The sequence below is a fragment of the Poecilia reticulata genome, linkage group LG19, assembly GCF_000633615.1.
Source record: "Poecilia reticulata strain Guanapo linkage group LG19, Guppy_female_1.0+MT, whole genome shotgun sequence".
Taxonomy (NCBI): domain Eukaryota; kingdom Metazoa; phylum Chordata; class Actinopteri; order Cyprinodontiformes; family Poeciliidae; genus Poecilia; species Poecilia reticulata.
In genome coordinates this window covers 26,517,001-26,536,696 of record NC_024349.1, presented here as the reverse complement: position 1 = coordinate 26,536,696, position 19,696 = coordinate 26,517,001, and the positions used below count along the sequence as shown (strand labels likewise).

Sequence of the window (19,696 nt, the reverse complement as noted above, 5' to 3'; positions counted from 1 at the left end):
CCCACCCTCGCTCTTACAACCAGAGGATCTGAATATCAATAGTGCCTAATGCCACACAGGCTGGACCACCTCTGCCACGCCCTGGATATTGATTCAATTTTTTGTTGAACGTCAATCAGTGGAGCTGAGAGCTTGTCATGACTTGTATAATATGAATGTGAGACTAACACTGAATTATTTGAGTTGTTAAGAGAAGGAGTTGTAAACTATTTATTTTGCCAATTTAGAAACGTTTGTCTGAGCTGTTCCACAGGTTACTTTCCTGAACTTACCAATCAGATATCTATCCCAACATCATTGCCATGGGTTTTCCCGCTGAGCGACTTGAAGGCGTCTACAGGAACAATATCGATGATGTTGTTCGGTGAGTCACAGACAGAACAAACTGGGCCACAGACAAAGCAGTTTTATGAAAAAATCAAACTGAGGTGTTGTGGGTTTGCTTTAGAGCCGAGATCAAACATCTGCCTCGTTAACAACTTCTCAAACAAGAAATATGTCATAAATAATAACTTTGGATGCTTGTATGTTCCATGTTTTCACAGTAACTGTTAAGTTTAACAGGGAGGGTTTAACTGTATCACATGTTGGATCATGTGATAATCATACTATGTGTAGTTAGATGAGTTCTGCACTGTGACAATGTAACTTCTAACTATTACCTCTCTGTGTAACCAAATCCTTTCTGTGTTGTTCTGGTTATTAGTGACCGTGATATAACGTATACAGTTGTACCTTCACTTAAATATTCACATTATGGGATGGATTTATATACAGGGTGGCCCACGGAAAAGTAGCCTGCGTTACTATAGTATTACTGGCGGCCTTCTTTAAAGAAAGAAAGATCTTGAAACGCCCAAATCTTTACTCACTCCTTACAGAAAGTGCTGGAAATGATCCCCTTGTGCATCAATGCAGTTTTGGGCGCGCCTTAACATATTGTCATATACGCAACGCAACTCTGGGGCACCAATGCTCTGAATTGCATTACAAATATTGTCTTTCAACTGCTGTAAAGTTCTCGGGTTATTAGCGTACACTTTTCCCTTCACATTGCCCCACAGATAAAAGTCATAAGTTGTTAAGTCCGGTGGCCACTCTGGCATGAAGGCGGGCTACTTTTTTGTGGGCAACCCTGTGTTATAATGGCAATGAGAACAAAAAAAGCAACCAACACCAACAAGACAACATCACAAAAGGAGAGGATATAAGGGGCACAATTTAACAAACAATACCACAGAAGAAGAAATGAAGAGGAGAGACTGCCCATCTTAAAATCAAACGCTTATAACAATCATCGTGGTTTCTAAAGTGTAATAACATGCAGCATGTCAGGTATAGACACTCTGCATGTTATTGCTTTCATCTGTAAATTTTGCGTATGTGCACAACGGTGGAGAGCAAAAGAATCATTTTACTTGCCATCCTCAACCACGCTGCCGCAGTTTTACAATTCCTTTAACAAAATGAAACCTGGAGATGTAGGAATTGTTAATTCAGTGCAGTGTGCAAGAGGAAAGGGGACATAATGCAGGAAAACCGTTGAAGAACAACTCGCCTTTTTTTTCTTTTTACTGAACCAAGAACACTGAATTCTGCAGCACATCTACATGTTAAAGTTGTCAAAGTCGAGCTAGCATAACTGACCTACTTCTCTCTTTGTCTCTATTTTTTTCAATTAAAACTTTTCATTGATTGGTGAAATGTGATACCCTTGGTACTTGTGGTAATGATTACAATTAGTATCAAAGCACTAATTGTGTGAAATTGCAACGTGATGCCATGTGTGCAAGATCCCACCTCTGGTGGTGTGGACTGTGCAGACACATGGGACAGCATCCGCCTTTAGAGACTGAACATCACCACTGCAACAGATCATATTCACTTTGAGAGAGAAACTCTGAAGAGGAAACCACTCTGAGGAAACTCAAACTGATTTATGATACCTAATTAACTTATTTTTATTTTTAGGTTCTTGGATTCCAAGCACAAGAATCACTATAAGATCTATAACTTGTAAGTACTACTTTCCTCTTGTTAGCCTGGTTCAACTTTTGATCCCTTCACATTTAGGAGCATTCCTGGTAAAGACGTTTAGAGGTCAAAGATTTCTCTCTCCGGATTTTCCCTCCTCAGGTAATTATGGAGGTGTTAAACAAACAAACTCCAGCTCATATTATCTCAGCTGCCCTCCCAACCACATACTAATATTGGGCGATTGGACAAATTTATTGACCATTGATGAAAGACTGCGCCCTTTGCTGGTTGTTTCTTCTTAAAGGTGTTTTTTTTTTTTTGCCTGAGTTACTTTTTTATTACACTAGTAACAATTCTTGATTGAAGCCAAAAGGCGCAGCACACCATCAACTACTGTCGTTCCAGTTAGTTTTTTTTCCCCAAAGTTCCTCCAACTGCAGCAGCAATTTATTTACCAAACCTGGAACAGAAATACACTACCCTATTTTCAGAAAATACATTTATTGAAATACAGTGAGGGGTGACTGGCCTTTCCCTAGTTTAATTGTGCTTCTGAATTTGTATGACCATGCTGTTTAAATACTAAATTAAACACAAACTAAAATTAAAAGAATAAAAACTAATCCCTGCCACAGTTTCTTTTTGAGTGATTTGATGCATTCAAAATAAATACATGATGTAAACACCCAAAAACTATGCAGAATTCAAACAGGGAAACTCTTCAATGTCTTCTAGATACATTTTAGAAATGCTTTTATAAAGGAAACAACCATGTCATGAAGTCTTACTTTGAATTTGGCAGTGTGTGCAGCCTGCGCAGGTGGTTAACAATTTTACCAGTGGATCTGAAGACAAGTTCAGAAGGTGCACTCATGACTTTGTGGTCTCACCAGCCACAAATATGTGGTTAGGCAAGCCAGCTGATGTTAGCTCCTCTCAAAGAGTTGCTTTCCACAGACCAGTATGTTTGCCTGCTATTTGTTTCCATCAATTGGAAACGCCTTTTATGCATTTTCCTTTGAGAAATATTTACAGCTAAGGTGCCCTGTGTCCACATGGGGCGGTAATTTTCTTATTGAACTGTGTTTTGTATTTCTGGTAGTGAAAAACTTTTTCAGAGCTTGCTAGAGCTGCAGCACCTCCAAACTGCTCAAGTTGCAATCCACAGCCTGTGGTTTACCTCTTCATCCTGTTAAAAGCCAAAGCAATCCCAAATAGGTGACTTTGTTGGGGTTTTTTTGGCAACTAATTCCTCCATTTTTTTTTACTTTTGTGTTCTAAGCTGGCGAATCATTGTTAGGTTACTTGTTTTTACACACACACACAAAAAGTCCAAAGGTCACCTGTGTGAATATGTCACCCATCTTCATTTGATAGACTGACGAATATCGACTTAGAAAATCCTGGATATCACCCAACCTTAATTCACACCCTCTCCCATGACCACATAATCCCAGTTCTTCAAAATATACATTGGCTCCGTAACTCTAAGCTCATTGAATTCAAAATACTCCTCGTCACCATCTGTCATTGTTCTGACCTTCTCACTTTCAAATCTGCAAGTCAACTTTAAAGTGAGATTTCATACAGATTCTATACTCAAGACCCATCTTTTAAAAATTTTCTTACTCTGTAACATTTCCATGATTTCTTATTACTGTTATTTTTAATTTTATTATTGTACAATGTCTTTGAGTTTCTTAAAAAGCCTCCCTATTTCCTTAGGTGTGCAGAGCGACACTACGACACTTCAAAGTTCAGCTGTAGAGGTGAGACAGTCTCCCGCCCTCTGACCTGTTGGAAGACCAGTTTTTGTATTTATCCTTACTAACTACTCAGTTCTGTTTTAGTGGCTCAGTATCCATTCGAAGACCACAACCCGCCCCAGCTGGAGCTAATCAAGCCATTCTGTGAGGACCTGGATCAGTGGCTTAGTGAAGATGAGCATCATGTGGCTGCCATCCACTGTAAGGCAGGAAAGGGCCGCACTGGAGTCATGATTTGTGCCTACTTGCTGCACCGAGGGAAGTTCCAGGAAGCTCAGGAGGCCCTAGATTTCTATGGAGAGGTCCGGACAAGAGACAAGAAGGTCAGTAAGTCAGGAAGAGCAAAGACCAAGTAAAGATAAAAACACGTGTGTGTTTGCCATATGTTACAAGCAGGAATGTCCTCTGGGTTATTGAGTTTACACCAACATCCTTGATCCTTCTCCCGATCTCTGTTCCTTATCATGAATCAGGTCAGAATGCAAATAAAGTTGGACCTGCCGAGTGTGTTAGGTTTGAAGTTTAACAGTAAGGAGAAAGAAACAATGAGCAGCTGGATCTTTATGATCCTTATGTTCTGGTTTGCAGCTGGTTGAACTGAGCTGCCATCTTTTGTCTGCTTTAAATGGACTAGAGTTCGTTTCCTCTTTGGTTCGAACCTTTTGTGCAAGTGTAAATATGCTCAAGTGGACCCTGGTGCTCCCCAAACAGAGAGAGACCCACTTTTTGAGTTAGTGGTCTGAGTCCACTTTCAAACTAACCCTGGTTCGGTTTGCTTTTGGAGTGAATACAGACCTGTCTCGTTTTGAACCAACTACAGGAAACATACGTCTTTTTGGACTTCTCAAGACACCGTTGCTGGGCATCATGGTAAAAATGAGCCCTTCAGTGTTGCTAACACGACTACTGCATGTACTAATTGTAATGAAATCATACCTGACCTGTCGTCTTCTGCTTAGCAATGCTGCTGCCAGCATGTTGTGTCATGGCTTATTAAGTTAGCAGCACGCATTTGCTGACGTGGTTCCAAAATGAGAAATATCACATCGCGAAACCTGAGTTGAATGACCAGCTCTTGACATTCAAAATTGTATTGCAATTGTAATAACAAGCACATGTTAATGTGTACAACATAAATTCAGCATGCAGGACTTGCATGATTGTTTTCTTTTTTTTCTGGGTCTGTGCTCTGTTCTGCCCCTCATCATTTCTATCAAATGTTAGCAACAATCATCAATGACATGGCTTTGTTTACAAAGTATAGTTCACTTTCAAAAAATACAATGTGAAAGTAAACTGCACCAAACAAAAAAAATAAAGTCCATTTTTGGTGTGAATGATACAAGTGGACCAAAGGACTTTTGTGGTGTGAAAATCCCACCCAATCTTGATGCTGTTATTCTTTGTGTGTGTTCAGGGTGTGACCATTCCCAGCCAGCGCCGCTATGTCATCTACTACAACTTCCTGCTCAGGAACCGGCTGCACTACAAACCTGTGGCACTGCTCTTCCACAAAATGTTGTTTGAAACCATCCCTATGTTCACGGCTGGTACATGCAGTAAGTTCTAGAAACCAGATCCAGACCCTGGTTAATCTTTCGTAGTCCAGAGCGTAGTCTAGTTTCTGGATGATTTAGTTCATACTGAGATCATGTTAGAAATGTAATATTGTTTCCAGATACTTTTCAGTTCTAGAATCAGACCCATGCCAAGTCTCAATTCTACGTCCCTACCCAGACCCAAACTGTTCTCGGTTCAGTTGCAGACCATATTCGAGTTCCATTTCAGTTCATTATGTGATCTAGAAGAAGGGAGTGACGCTCAGGTGTTTTTGTGTCTTTAGACCCTCACTTTGTGGTCTACCAGCTAAAAGTGAAGATCCACACCTACAACCCTGCTTATACTCGCAGGGAGGACAAGCTGATGTTGTTTGAGTTCCCTCAGCCACTACCTGTCTGCGGAGACATCAAGGTGGAGTTCTTTCACAAGCAAAACAAGATGATGAAGAAGGTGAGCAGGAGTTCATAATTTGATTTGATTGAATTTGATCATTTGATCTTTTTGAGTTAGAAAAGAAGTCCTAGAGAGGAGAGTTTGCCGGTTAGTCCAATCTTGGATTCCAGAAGACTCCTTTCAGTGTTACACCACCAGCTTTTTGTCCTGGTCGTGTAACACAGAACCAGCTCTACACCGTTAGTGGGTTCTGGAGGACACATGAGAGATTGCCCAACCATATGTATTTTGTGGACTTGGAGAAGGCATTCGACTGGGTCCCTCTGGAATTCTGTAGGGGGAGTATGGGTACCATGCCTTTTGTTAGGTTAAGTCCCTATATGACTTAATACCACGTTACTGGCATTAAGTTTGGCTTGTTTCCAATGATAGTTGGACTTCGCCAAGGTTGCCCTTGGTCACCAGTTCTGTTCACAATCTTTATGTACAGAATTTCTAGGTGGAGCCAAGGTGTTAAAAGGGGGATATGTTTTGGTGGCATTAGGATTGTGTCTGCTTTTCACAGATGATGTGGTTCTATTGGCTTCATCAGATTGTGAGCTCCAGTTTTCATTGGAACAATTTGCAGCTGAATGCGAAGCAGCCAGGATGAGGATCAGTGCACCTCTTAAGCGTACTTCAAGAGGTGCACCGCACTTCAAGAGCTCAAGAGATGAGTTCTTGCTTAACCAGTTGATCCATGTTCCTACTCTCATCTATGGTCACAAGCTTTGGGGAGTGACTGAAAGAACAAGTGGCTGAAATAAAGTTTTTCCACAGTGTGTCTGTCCTCTCCCTTAGGCATAGGGTGAGAAGCTTGGTCATCCAGCAGGGCCTCAGAGTAGAGCTGCTGCTTCTTCACATTGAGAGGAGCCAGTTGAATTTGCTCGGGCATCTGGTTAGGACACCTCCTAAATGCCTCCCAGGTCAGGTGTTCTGGGTACTTCCAACCCACTTTCTTAGCAGCACAACTGAGTTTAGAATAGATCTTGCTGTGTTCTAGACTGCTCCAGAACACACTGGAGGAACTGTGCTTTGCGGCTAGCCTTGGGATTCCCCCAGAAAAGTTGGGGAAGTGTTTGGTTTTGCAGCTAGAACATGATCCAGATCAGAACAGAAGTAAAACATCTGCAACTTAATAAGTGAGGGTTAGGAATGCTTTTTAAAAATAAGCTGTTTTTCTGATTGGGTTCTGTTTAATTTCAGAGGTTCTGGGTAAACATATATTTCTACTGCAAAAATTAGGACAAGAACCTCTTTTCATGTTTTCCGGCTCCAGATATTCTTACATTCTGCAGGATGTTCCTCCACTCCCGTCTTTCCAGTTTAATCTGAGTTTGAGTTTCCGCATGGATCTTCAGGCATTCCTAGTGATGAAGCTCAGGTTAAATCTTCACCACTGTGAACACCTGATCTTACAACACAAACCATCTCAGCTGACTGATCCCTGGTACTCTTCTTCCTTTGTCCTTATAGGAAAAGATGTTCCATTTTTGGATCAACACATTCTTCATCCCAGGGCCAGAGGAGTCCTCGGACAGACTGGAGAATGGTAGCTTCGCAACACTTCGAGATCTTTCTGACAGAATGTTTCAGAATCCAGAATTGATGATGGGTAGTGAGACCAGCGACAGAGACTTCTTGGTTCTGACACTTGACAAGAATGAGTTGGATAAAGCCAATAAGGATAAAGCTAACAAGAACTTCTCCCCAAACTTTAAGGTAAAGCCAGATTGATGCTTCAGTCATTGTTTATTCAGACTGAAAACAACGCCCACTTTTCACAGATGCTCTCTGAATTACTTTTGGATAATCATTCTTTAACTTTTTTCGGATTTTTTATGGAAAACTAAAATATAAATAAAGAATAAATCATATTGCTCATTTGGGTGCATGCAGGAACATTAGATTTTTCTGCTCATTGAGAACATTCCTGCTATTTCTGTTCCTCAGGTCAAACTGTTTTTCACAAAGACTGTGGAGGAAGGAGCCAACTGTGACACGTGCAGTATGTCGACCTCAGTGACACCAGACGTCAGCGACAACGAGCCGGATCACTATCGCTACTCGGACACTACAGACTCAGACCCTGAGAACGAACCATTCGAAGATGATCTCCATAGTCAGATCACAAAAGTCTGACACACACAGAGACACACACACATATTCAGTGTAAACGTGTACATAAATACACAAGGCCAGGAACACTGGATGGAGACCAGTATTCGACCAGACGTCTGGGCCAGAATTGATCTGTGGACTCTGGGTTTAAAGAGCTTGGATCAGATAATGACACCAAACTTATTTTATCTACTCGGTGCACAACCAAACAATCATGGTGGGGTGAGCAGTTGAAAGTGGCTGGGGCACAGAATGGGACATTTTAACAGAAACCGAGTAAAACTTGAATCTCACAAAGTCAGAGGTTTTCTTCATTGAGATGAACCTAACCTTTCCTAGAATCTTCTTTCTTTCTTTCTTTCCTCCAGAAGAATGTTTTTGTTTTGGAAACAAAAATATTCTAACTTTGTTTCCATTTCTGTCCTGTCTGAGTTCCGGCTTTGGTTCTTCTCTTTAAATTCTTGAGCATTAAATTCTTGTCCAAAATCATGTCAGCTGCTTTCCTATTGAAATGTTTCTTTAAATTGATCATAATCCAATCAGGATCAGGATCAAAAAAGATTTAGATGTGAGCCCAGATGCACATCTGAATTCAGAAGTTTTAAAATTAGAGCCTCTGGTTGAGTTTGATCCCAACGCTCTGGTAGGCAGCTTGAGGAGGTTCTGTTGAAGGATGAAAAACAGTCTAGATCACAGAAGGATATTTTAGTGTGTAGATTTTCTGGCTAATGGTTTAGAATTTTTTTAAATAGTTAGAGCAGGAAATCTTTAAGGTTAGCTTTGGGTTCTGATCCCAAGATGTCCTCCTGACATAATGTTGTGGATTTCCAGCTGAGCTTGATCCAAACCTTAGTGTTGGCACAGTATGTGTTTGGGTTTCTTAGTTCAGAAGTGTTGGATCCCCAGGACTCTGTAATGGTAATAATCTTTGGGGTTCCTTGTCTTTGTGGCGATGTGTCGCTCAAAGGAACTTTCCAGCCCTGTTGATGAAACCTATTCCAAATCAACTGGCATTTTGTCAATCAGCTGTTGGGAGTCTGTCAAATCCCAGGTATAGGAAGTGTATTGTTTTCCTCTAGCTTCCATCTATCATTAACCTAAACAGCAAACAAGCTCATCTCGCTAACCATCCCTGTTCCAGATACTTCAGCCTTGTAAATATTCCTGAGCATGTTCAATCCAGCTAGAAAAGCTCTTCTGGTTGTTTGGCACCTTTCTGTTAGTTTCATGAACTTATCATATAAGCTACTTCTGGAAATGCAATCCAGGTTGTGAATCCAGGTTTAGAATGACTGGTCTGAAACTGTAAGAAGGCTGTGCCCCACCCCCCAGAGTGTCACTACAGCTCAGCTGTTTTTTTTTAAGGTTTCTGGTGCTAAAACATTTCAGAAGGTCTAATTATAGAGCCTCCTAATGGGCCAGATTTGTCAAATCAGAAGTGCTTCTGATGGTTAAGGTAAGGTAATTTTATTTATATAGCACATTTTCAACAACAAGGCATTTCAAAGTGCTTAACTTTGATTTTTTTCTTTTTTATATATGTGTGTAATGTCAAACCGGGATCATGTAATCTAGACATCAAGTTAAAATTTCTCTGAAGCTACTTGGAGATGTTCCAGTTTAGAGCCTGACTCTGGTCAGTTTTTTCCTCCCCTAGTTTTCCATATATTTTTTTCCTCTTATGTTGCATCAGCGCTGTAACTGTTTGCTATGCACAGTCTTCAGATTGGTTCACACGGAAACTGACTGAGCTGGAGCGTATCTGACAATGAAGGACTCTTGACCCTTAGTTCAAATCACTGGTCATGAAACTTCTCCATCCGATCTAGATCAATCCATGGGGTGAAAGCTGAAGCTCTGATCAGATATTGGATTGGTAGAACCTTGTAGAACATTCTCTCTCAGGGACAGATACAGTCTCCTCCAAAAGGGACAGCAAGGCAAACTGCTTTGTTTTTGTTGAACAATGAAGACATTTGGGTTTAACATATAGATGTGTTAAACAATTCAACACGTACCACCCTTTGTTTGAATCCACTTTTTTCAAAGGAGCCAAACTATTGGAACACGTGATCGAAAGGTGTTCCTTGTTGACCAGGTGTTCCAATAGTTTGGCTCCTTTGAAAAAAGTGGATTCAAACAAAGGGTGGTACGTGTTTAACATTGATTATTCAAACATTAAATAGCTCTGCTTGACTAGTCTTCTTTTTGGCCTATGCTTAAACCTATTAGCTAGATATATCTTGTTGAAGAGGATAAACCAACATGAAGAGAAGAGAGGTGTTTAAGGGACAAAAGAAAGCCATTTTGAAGCTGAGAAAAGAAGGGAAATCAATCAGGCCCATTGGCCAAACAATGGACATAGCAAGCACAATTGGAATGTTCTGAATAAGAAAGAAACTGAGTCAAAGACGGCAAACAGGCAGTAGCTGAAGACAGAAATATTGGGAGAACTGAATAAAAATCCTAAAACATCAGTAAGTGTCATCACCAACGACCCCACGGTGCAGGGCTGAACTTATCACAATCCACTGTTCGAAGAAGACTCCGATATAGAGGCTATACCCAAAGATGCAAACCACTTAGTAAGAATCGCAAGGCCAGATTGCAATTTGCAAAGAAGTAAGAGATGAGCCAGAAAAGTTCTGGTACACAATCTATAAGATTGGTTTCATCAGTCCATAAGACTGATAAAACCAATGGGTTTCTTAGTTCAGAAGTGTTTGATCCCCAGGACTCTGTAATGGTAATAATCTTTGTGGTTCTTTGTCTCTGTGGCGAAGGAACCCCACAAAGACATCAAAGTGATGGAAAGGCCAAAGTTTGGAGAAAGAAAAGAACTGCTTTGAATTCAAAACACATAAGGTCATCTGTGAAGGACGGTGGAGGTAATGTCATGGCTTGGCCGTGCATGGCTGCTTCTGGAACAGGCTCATTATTTTTTTATCGATGTAAGTGATGATGGTAGCAGCAGAATGAATTCAGAAGTGTACAGAAACATTTTGTCTGCCAATTTACATGGAAATGCATCCAAACTAATTGGGAGACATTTTATCATGCAGCAGGACAGTGACCCAAAACGCACATCCAGCAAAACAAAGAACTTCAACAGAGGAAAAAAATGCAAGGTTTTAAACTGGCCAAGTCAATCATCTGACCTTAACCCAAAAGAAAATGCATTTCACCTCCTGAAATGTTTCAGGGGAGAAACCCTCCGAAACAAACAAGAACTGAAAGAAGCAGCGGTAAAAGCTTGGAATAGCATCACAAACAAAGAATGCAACAGTTGGTGATGTCAACAGGTCACAGGCTTGAGGCAGTCATTACAAATAAGAGTTATATCACCAAATATTAAATACTATTCTCGTTAAATTTCTTTGTTCCTTCTGCTCACCTAAAAATGCTGTGGTGCAACACAAATAGTGAGATATTCAAATTTACTTACCACGTCTACTTGTAAAAACCAGGAAATAAAAGTTGACATTCTGAACTCGTCCTGTACATGTTTTGATGTTAAACCCAAACATCTTTGAAGCAATTTGCCTTGCTGTTCCAATACTTTAGGAGGGGACTGTATATTTTCTGTCCGGTGTTGGTAAGGGTTCGATATGTCTAATGAAGGGTTATGAAAACACAGAGAACTGACAACTGGGCAAAAATTGTTAAGTTTCTGAGGGCTGTTGAAGTAGTTTTTCCAACAGTCTTCCAAATTCCCAACCCTATATCAATGAGGAAGCGTTCCAAATTGATTCTTGGAGCCTTATTTCCACTCCAAAACTAAATCTTAATGGGTTAGGGTTAATATCTTAATAGGGGATTTGGACTTTGTAAGGGAAACTGCCTGGCACGAGGAGTTAAGGCAGAATTAGCTAAATAAGAACATTGTTAAATAAGAACCAGCTGTTCATTTTTTTGACACGCATCAGGTGGATGAATTTATGGCCTTTCCTAAAGGTGCTGATATCGTAAAGTATTTCAGTACTCATCCTCAGCTAAGAAGCTCAAATGTTTAGATTTGTGAGAAGAATTGGAACCAGTATGGTGTTCAGTTGGAAGCAGAATCATCTGTCAGAACTCCCTGTATGAATAGCGATGAGCTCCAAGATAACACCTCTGCTTGTTCTGGATCTTCAGCTCATCTCATTAGGTTTCAGATGCTAAGCTGCAGCTCATTCAGGAAGTTCACATGTCAGAGGTGGGTTGATTCCTGCTCTGAGAAGTGGGTTCTGGACTTTGGAAATGGGTTTTGGGTGGGCTACATGGATCAGAGGAATCAACGGTCAAATCAACTGGGTCAGTTGACTTTATCAGACAGACAGTATCATTCATGTCTTCAAATACATGATATATCACACTGCTCATGTTTGAATCAAAACTTGACCATTCAAGTTCCATTTCAATCTCCATTTATAGCAACAAAAAACTCACTTGGATGTTTGTGTGATTTTGGGTTGAAGTGGTCGTTGGTTGTCCAGTCAGCGATTTTTGTTCAGCTGATTAGCAAAACGTTGGTATGTTGGTGCTTGAACCTGTACATTTCATGACACCAGTGTTCAGCTTTATTGGAACATCTGATTCTGCTACTCAATGGATATTTTAAGTTCCAAATAATAAAAGCCTTCAATCACAACTGTAGATTGTTCCTGTAGAATGGCTGTCAGCAACACACTGACGAGTTCTGAGTTGTGGAACCATCAGCTTCAAAAGATTTTTGTAAACATTTATTTTTTTCAGTCAGATGTCAAACAGCAGAGTTGCTGTGACACTTTGAGTTGTTACCATACACACACATTATTCTGACCCCTCCCCTCTTTTATCTGCCGCTACCCATTTTATAATGGGAAAAAAAAACACTGTAAAGTAATAAACTATTTATAAACACCCATGGCGCTTTTCTGTTTCTTTAAAAACTACAGCTCTCATTGACCTTCATGAAGTCAAAAGATCAATGAAAACCTGAATGTGATAGCAGATGTTAGAAGTAAGCTGTGAAACTAAAGCATTTCCAAGATCTATTGTCCTGCAGGCTCAAGCCCTGAAGCTGCGGTTCTGCTCCCAGCATGAACCATATTCTGTAGGTTTAGATCCAGTTCTCTGAGAACAGAATGAAACCATGTAGAATGTGGTTCTGTCTGAGAACTTCAAGATGTATAGGAGAACCCTGAGGAGAAACGAAGAAAACGTTTTAGGGAACAGTACAGAAGCTTGTTCTGCTGTTCCACAGCTCAAAATTGCAGTCTTACAGTCCTGCAGGTTTTTAGAATTTAAAGTAAACCAGCTGAGAACCATTTTCTGTTTGACTTTCCAAGAAAGTGTTTGAACAGATAAATCAGCAGCAGTTTTGCCCAGTTGGAAAACAATTAAATTGACAAAAACAAAGTATTATTCTTTTGTAAGCATTTCATGACTTCCTGACACTTGAAACACAGAACAGTGTGACACGATCTGTCCTGGGAGCATGACCAAAGCTGAAGTTGCTTTTTCTACCTCTAGTGGACAACACCAGAATATGAGATGCAGCTACATAATGTAAATACAAACAATGCAGAGAAAATTGTTTCAAAGCTTTTGCTTTCTTTCAAATATTATCATTTCTCCTTTAAATCTGTAAGTGCAAGTGTTACAAGTTTGCTGAGGAAAGAGATGAGCTCCTGCTCTCAATCCAAACTGAAAATGTAAGATCTTTACTTGTGGCAGTAAAATTCCCCTATGAGCAGCTTAGTGTGGAGAGAAGTTTTTAATAACAATCATTTATTCTTTGAAAAACTAAGACATATTTGGTTTTATCTTTGAATCACTTGATGCATTTAGGCAAATGACCCCAGTCAATAGGTTAATATATGGATAAGTGTGCAAATTAGAGGCAAATGTTCTGCTGGACATCTAGTGAGAGCTGCAGTGCTTTGCACACACTCAGTGCAGATTCCACACAGCCATCAAAGTTGGAGTGGGTGAAAGCATCTCCTCCACATATGAGCAGCGGCTGCTCCGAGATAGTCATGTGGCCTGGACAATTGGGCACTGAGGTCAGCACCTGCACAAGGAATGGACAGCTGAGTAAGTCATTGCCTCACCTGGAGGAGATACACTGACTCACCTGGGAGTATCTCCACTTCTGAAACTTGATGCTGACTGGCTGAGGGAGGTCAGGGAGCAGCCTGTGGAGCTCCTGCAAGATGATTGGCTGGATGGCATCCTTGTCATTCTCCAAGTGCGCCAGACCAAACGGAACGCTGGTGTGGATGACAAGGGATGGACCGAGACCTGGAGCATCTCAGAAAATATATGGATAAATATGAAAATTTGAGACAAATATTTTATTTCTTGTGGAGATACGTAAAGTGTAATTAAACCTCAAATAAATTTTTATTTGCTGAAACTGTATAAATAGATTATTTATGGTTTGATTATGCTACTGTGCACATTTTAACATTTTCATTTAAATTTGTTTAGTTCTGCTGTCTTTTATTGAAAACCATCTCACTGCTGGGCCTCATTTGGTTGAACGGTGCTTCAGCAGTTGAATTTTGCTATTGGTTACAAAGATATAGCTTGGTACAACTCGGTCACAGTCCCGCCCGGTTGGGAGTCAGGAGTTGGGACAGCAAGCCACGCGTGACTGTGGTGAGCATTGATTGATAGCATTAATCAGTTTTAATCAATTTCCACAATGTATTTGCAGTGTGGACATGGAGTAGAATGGGTATCTGCAGGTTACTGCAGTGCTTAGGAAGCAGAATAGGCTACGGTAGCCTTAGATGCTCTGTTCATTATAGAGTCGGGCTGCAGCTGAGCTGCAGTGTTGTCACCACTAAAATTGTCAACAACAGAAAAAAAAGTCTCTAGATTTGTCTTTAGTTGTTTTTTTTTGTTTTCTTTACAAAAGTCTACAGAGGGGCCTGGAAAATCAATAAATGTAGCAACAAAGTGGATAAGTTGACAAGTCTGGCAGATTTTTTTTCCAAATCTGCCAGGGGCAGGGTTTTGCTTTCACAAGTTAGTTATACGTTAAGTTGTGATGTTACACAAACAATTTATATTTTCAAGTACAAAACTTTGTTTATAATAGTTGATTTTTTTAATGCTAGTGACATTATTTATCAGATACAGATGGGTGAAGATACCTGAGCTGCGTTTCTTGTTGTCCACAGCGATGTAGCGGATGCAGTGGCTGTCAATGACGTACCGCGCTCCCCAGGAAAAACTGAAGACAACGTCCGGAGAGAAGAAGAGTGCAATAGCGAAGCGGGATGAGTACCTGACACCCTCCAACTGCTCTGTTTGCTGGACAGACAGTACTGAGAAACAGAATGACAGACAGTCTGTAATACCACTTGCATCATGGGAATCACAGGAAATGTAATACCTGGATGCTTGATCCTAGGTACTTCAACTCATCAAATGTCACCATGATTACTGCTTTTAGAGACTTGAGTTTTGCTAATACAGTATGTCCCTGGAGTCTCTTATCTGCTCCCTGAAGTTCCAGACAGCAGATGAACTGCTTATGACCTTGAAACCTCTCTGAGAAAACTCAACATCTGTAAATAATTTTATGCTTGAAACATAACTGACTGATTCTTCTTGAAGATTTTCTCTAGGTGTCCCACAGATCTTTATGTTCTGAAACATCAGTTACATCTGTCCTCTGCTGTGCATAGGCACCAAGTCGAGAGGCAGAGCAGGAGGATGCATCTTCCTGAACAGGTGAACATAGTGAGTCAGATCAGAGCATCAGAGAAGAAGAGGGAGGGAAGAAAAAAGTGAGCACAAATAATCTGGCAGCTGGGACCCAGATGAACTGAAATAACCATTAAATTACTACAATTCAGTTTTAATTTCAGTTGTACACTGTGAATATAGTAAATAAATGTTTTTTTTTATTCCATTTTGTTTTTGGTTCTAATTAAAATAGTGCTGTCAATAAAAAAATGTAATCAGATTAATCATACAGTGTACGCTTAAAATATAAATATGCACAGAGGGAACCATTCCTCACTCTTGCAGGAATGGTTCCCTGGGCAGGCCCCTCTTTCTGCCGAATTCCAAACAATTATCTGTTATGGTTTTTTTGCAGCAGCAGAATACACATAATTTAGTATTGAACAGAAACTAATGGAAACTTACTTCACTGCACATGAATACAAGTAGGAGCCAACTTATGCAGGGGTCAACTGACAGCATATATTTATTTTCTAGTTCTTGAGTGCCACACCCCTTTCTGATGCCCCCTGGGCAACTGTATGTAGCCCATATCAAAAATCGCCACTCCATGCACATTTTCAGAAAATGTTTTATTGTTTCAAACTAAACATGTTCAAAGACTCTCAGTTTTCCAAGTTTTTATATTCAGGAAGGTTTAAACTTTCACCTTTTATTGTTGCTCCCCGTGAGTTGAGTCCATAACACATTGCTGTGAACTAGGTAACCCTCCACAAGAGACAGACTTTTTAGGTCAAAATAGGACATTCAACTAATCTGCATTATGTAAAATTAATATGTTAAAATTTACAGAATAATTGCTTGTGTCAACTTTGACAGCCCTAAATTAAAACTATTGTTGTTCTGCAGTAGTGTTGCCAGAATCGTGTTAGCCAACCTGTTTAAAAACATCCTAGTTCAGTGTTTCTCAACCTTTTTCAGCCCAGCGCCCCCCCAGCCTTTATCCAGGTCCCTCACCGCCCCCACCAAAGAATTTGTAGGCTACTTTGCACTGATTATTATTTTATTATTAATATTACTATCACTATTGTAGATGTTTTGATTTTTATGCTTGTTTCTGTATTTATCATTAAAAATTATTTGCCAGAGAACAAAAAAGTTATAAGAATAGAAATTATTTTCACAGGTGTCTATGAAAAATACAATGAACATTCAACTTAAAACCCGTAGGCAGCCAATCAGAGTGAAAAAAAAAAATCTTATTCTTTGCCATTTTCTAGTTGTTAAATATTCCACAAAATAACCAGATAAAAGATGAACAACATGCCGGTTTAAACTTTGAACCATTAGCAAAATGACTGAGCTGCAACATTAAAACATGGATAGAACTGTAACTACATTAATCATAACTCTTCTTCTCTTCAGTGTTTGTCAGTTTCTGGTGGTGCAGCTCTGTGCTGCCTTCAGGAGAATGGGACATCAGAGTATCATCCATAAAACTTCACCCACATGGCATTTACTGTTCAAACCAGAGCTTTCAGTGGAAAAATAAAAGTTCCTTTTAATACCATACAAATATAAGACAGAAACATGGATTATATCTTTATATAGACCTGTCTATTGATTATAGATTAATAGTTTTACTGGACAGAAATTACAAAGAACAAATCTGGTTCTTAATCAAATCCTAATGAGTCAAACTGAAAGTGTCATGGAGTCATCAACCTCATGACATTAACACTGACATGAAAAATAATATTGAAGAAATAAATATATCAAATCTAATTAAAAACATAAATAAGTGATCAGTTATTTACTGTTATGGTCTGTAAGATATATTTATTCTCAGTATTAAATGTGGTCTCAACAAACCCATGGCACTTCAGCAATATTATTTTACCTTTTATCCAGAAATAATGTCTGTTTATTCTTGCCATACAGTTGTATTAATTATTGCTTGAAAGGTCTTGCCATACCAGTTTATTCCTGTGTATTTACTTTAGTTTCTTAGTTTATTCTTGCATTTTGTTCTTCATTCATTTCCATTTAGTTTCCTTTGATTAGGGCGGTCGGGAAGCGTATCGATGGGGAAAAGGCAGTCTGACATAAACCTTTTAAAACAACGGAAACAATTTCTGCATTCTGATTATTGAAATTTAAAAGTGCTGTGTTGTTCTATCACACCCGTTTCATACCGGACCACTTACAGCACCGTGTTAACGCTATAAAATGAAGGCTCTCTATCGTGGTATCACCCATGGAGGGATTTATTGATTTCTTGATTTAAATTGGTTCATTTTTCAGAGGGATACACAGTGAGGGTATTGTGATTTTAGTAATTACATGTTTATAAGAGCGATTTTCTGTTGTCCTTCCATGGAAGCGTGCAGCCTTCAAACGGAAATAAAACACTTTTTAATATAAGTTGCTGCTTAACATGATCACAGAACTGCCTAAACATGTGTACAAAAATCCTAAATAAAACATAAAATATCAGAAAATCTGACACCAGACAAAGTGAATCACAGCAACGTCATCAGCCGGTGTAACGCTGACCTGATGCGGTGAAGCTACTAGCAAGAGAACGGAGCTGTGCCAAAAGATAACAAACACTGAATAGAAGAAGAGCTGCCATCGAAAACATTGCAGCCAAGCATGATTTAATGTTACACAATACAGTTTTACCAAGTTTCTCAAAGTCTGAACTGGTATTGTTGTGCATATAAGGTGTAAAGTTTACCTTCGACCAAACGCCCCCCAAAGGAATCCCAGCGCCCCCCTTTTGTAAAAATTTCCGCCAGCCCCCCCTGCCGTCCTCTGAACGCCCCCTGGGGGGCACCGCCCACGTTTAGAACCACTATCCTAGAGGAAACCCTGGACTCACATCTAGCTCACCATCACGCTTCTCTTTTCTGCCCCTCTCTGTCATACAACTAAACCTGCCAGCATTTGGGTCCAATTCATTCAACTCAGTCAAATGTCCAAAAATTTTAAAATTCTGCTACATCTTTTTGGTAAAAGATGTAGCAGGAAAATGTTTAGATGTAGCTCTTATATTTATTAAATTAATAGACGTTATTACATTTGATATAATGGTCTCTGATGACTTCTATTTAACTCGTCTTTTTTATTGCAAATACAGTAGACAAGTTACTTGTTAATTGAGATTAATCAATTATTTAATTAATCAGAGGACATTTTCTGTCCATCCCACAGAATTTATAGCCCCTATATACAACACTGAAACTAATTTACATTCGTTAACAAATGGCAAATATGTGTTCAAATACCTGTGTCCAACACACGTCCCAACTCTACTACTCTTAGTCCAGTTGATTTTTCCAACATGGAAGTAAAAATTTTAAAGTAGCGACTAATAATGGAACACAACATTGTGCACTGCAAATAAATTCATCTCATTAGAAATGCACCCTTGATGATAAATGGTCTGTACTTTTATAACACTATATCAAATCCAGAGGACGTGACACTGATGGTGACAAGCTCAGTAGCATATGGCTATGCTGTCTGCATATGGCTGATAGCATAGTATATGGCTATGAAGTCATATGGCATATGCACCTGACAGATGTAAGACTGCCATGCACCGGCACTACTCGCTCTTTATTAGGTACACCTGTCCAACTGGTTCTTAACACAAGTGTTGAATCAGCCAATCACATAGCAGACACTCAATGTATTTAGACATGTAGACATGGCCAAGACAACCTGCTGTAGTTCAAACTGAGCATCAGAATGAGGAAGAAAGGTGATTTAAGTGACTTTGAACATGGCATGGTAGTTGGTAGACGGGCTGGTCTGAGTATTTCAGAAACTGCTGATCTACTGGGATTTTCACGAAAAACCATCTCTAGGGTTTACAGAGAATGGTCTGAAAAACAGAAAATATCCAGTGAGCAGCAGTTCTGTGGGAGCAAATGCCTTATTGATGCCAGAGGTCAGAGGAGAATGGCCAGACTGGTTCAATCTGATAGAACGGCAACAGTAACTCAAATAACCACTTATTACTACTGAGGTATGCAGAAGAGCATCTCTGAACAACACGTCAAACCTTTAGGCAGACGGGCTACAGCAGCAGAAGACCACACCGGGTGCCACTTCTGTCAGCTAAGAATAGGAAACTGAGGCTACAATTCACATAGGCTCACCAGAATTAG

General features: G+C 39.8%; 2 protein-coding genes across 4 annotated transcripts in view; one reads left to right on the top strand and one right to left on the bottom strand.

Moving 5' to 3' along the window:
• The window catches only part of ptenb (phosphatase and tensin homolog B), a 20,244-nt gene extending 7,507 nt beyond the window's left edge, over nt 1–12,737 (top strand). The window contains exons 2-9 of the mRNA XM_008438083.2: nt 280–364; nt 1,972–2,016; nt 3,703–3,746; nt 3,828–4,066; nt 5,161–5,302; nt 5,587–5,753; nt 7,212–7,457; nt 7,689–12,737. Of these exons, the coding sequence (XP_008436305.1) occupies nt 280–364; nt 1,972–2,016; nt 3,703–3,746; nt 3,828–4,066; nt 5,161–5,302; nt 5,587–5,753; nt 7,212–7,457; nt 7,689–7,877 (1,157 nt within the window). The 3' untranslated portion in view covers nt 7,878–12,737. The remainder of the gene's footprint in view (nt 1–279; nt 365–1,971; nt 2,017–3,702; nt 3,747–3,827; nt 4,067–5,160; nt 5,303–5,586; nt 5,754–7,211; nt 7,458–7,688) is intronic.
• An 837-nt stretch (nt 12,738–13,574) lies between these two features.
• Nucleotides 13,575–19,696, bottom strand: part of rnls (renalase, FAD-dependent amine oxidase) — a 17,436-nt gene continuing 11,314 nt past the window's right edge. Inside the window, exons 6-8 of one of the 3 annotated variants that reach the window (XM_008438090.2) lie at nt 14,981–15,154; nt 13,950–14,129; nt 13,575–13,890 (exon numbers count right to left, since the gene is read on the bottom strand). In XM_008438090.2, coding sequence (XP_008436312.1) covers nt 13,793–13,890; nt 13,950–14,129; nt 14,981–15,154 — 452 coding nt within the window. In that variant the 3' untranslated portion in view covers nt 13,575–13,792. The remainder of the gene's footprint in view (nt 13,891–13,949; nt 14,130–14,980; nt 15,155–19,696) is intronic. The other 2 variants (XM_008438089.2, XM_017310799.1) reach the window with 2 other exon arrangements.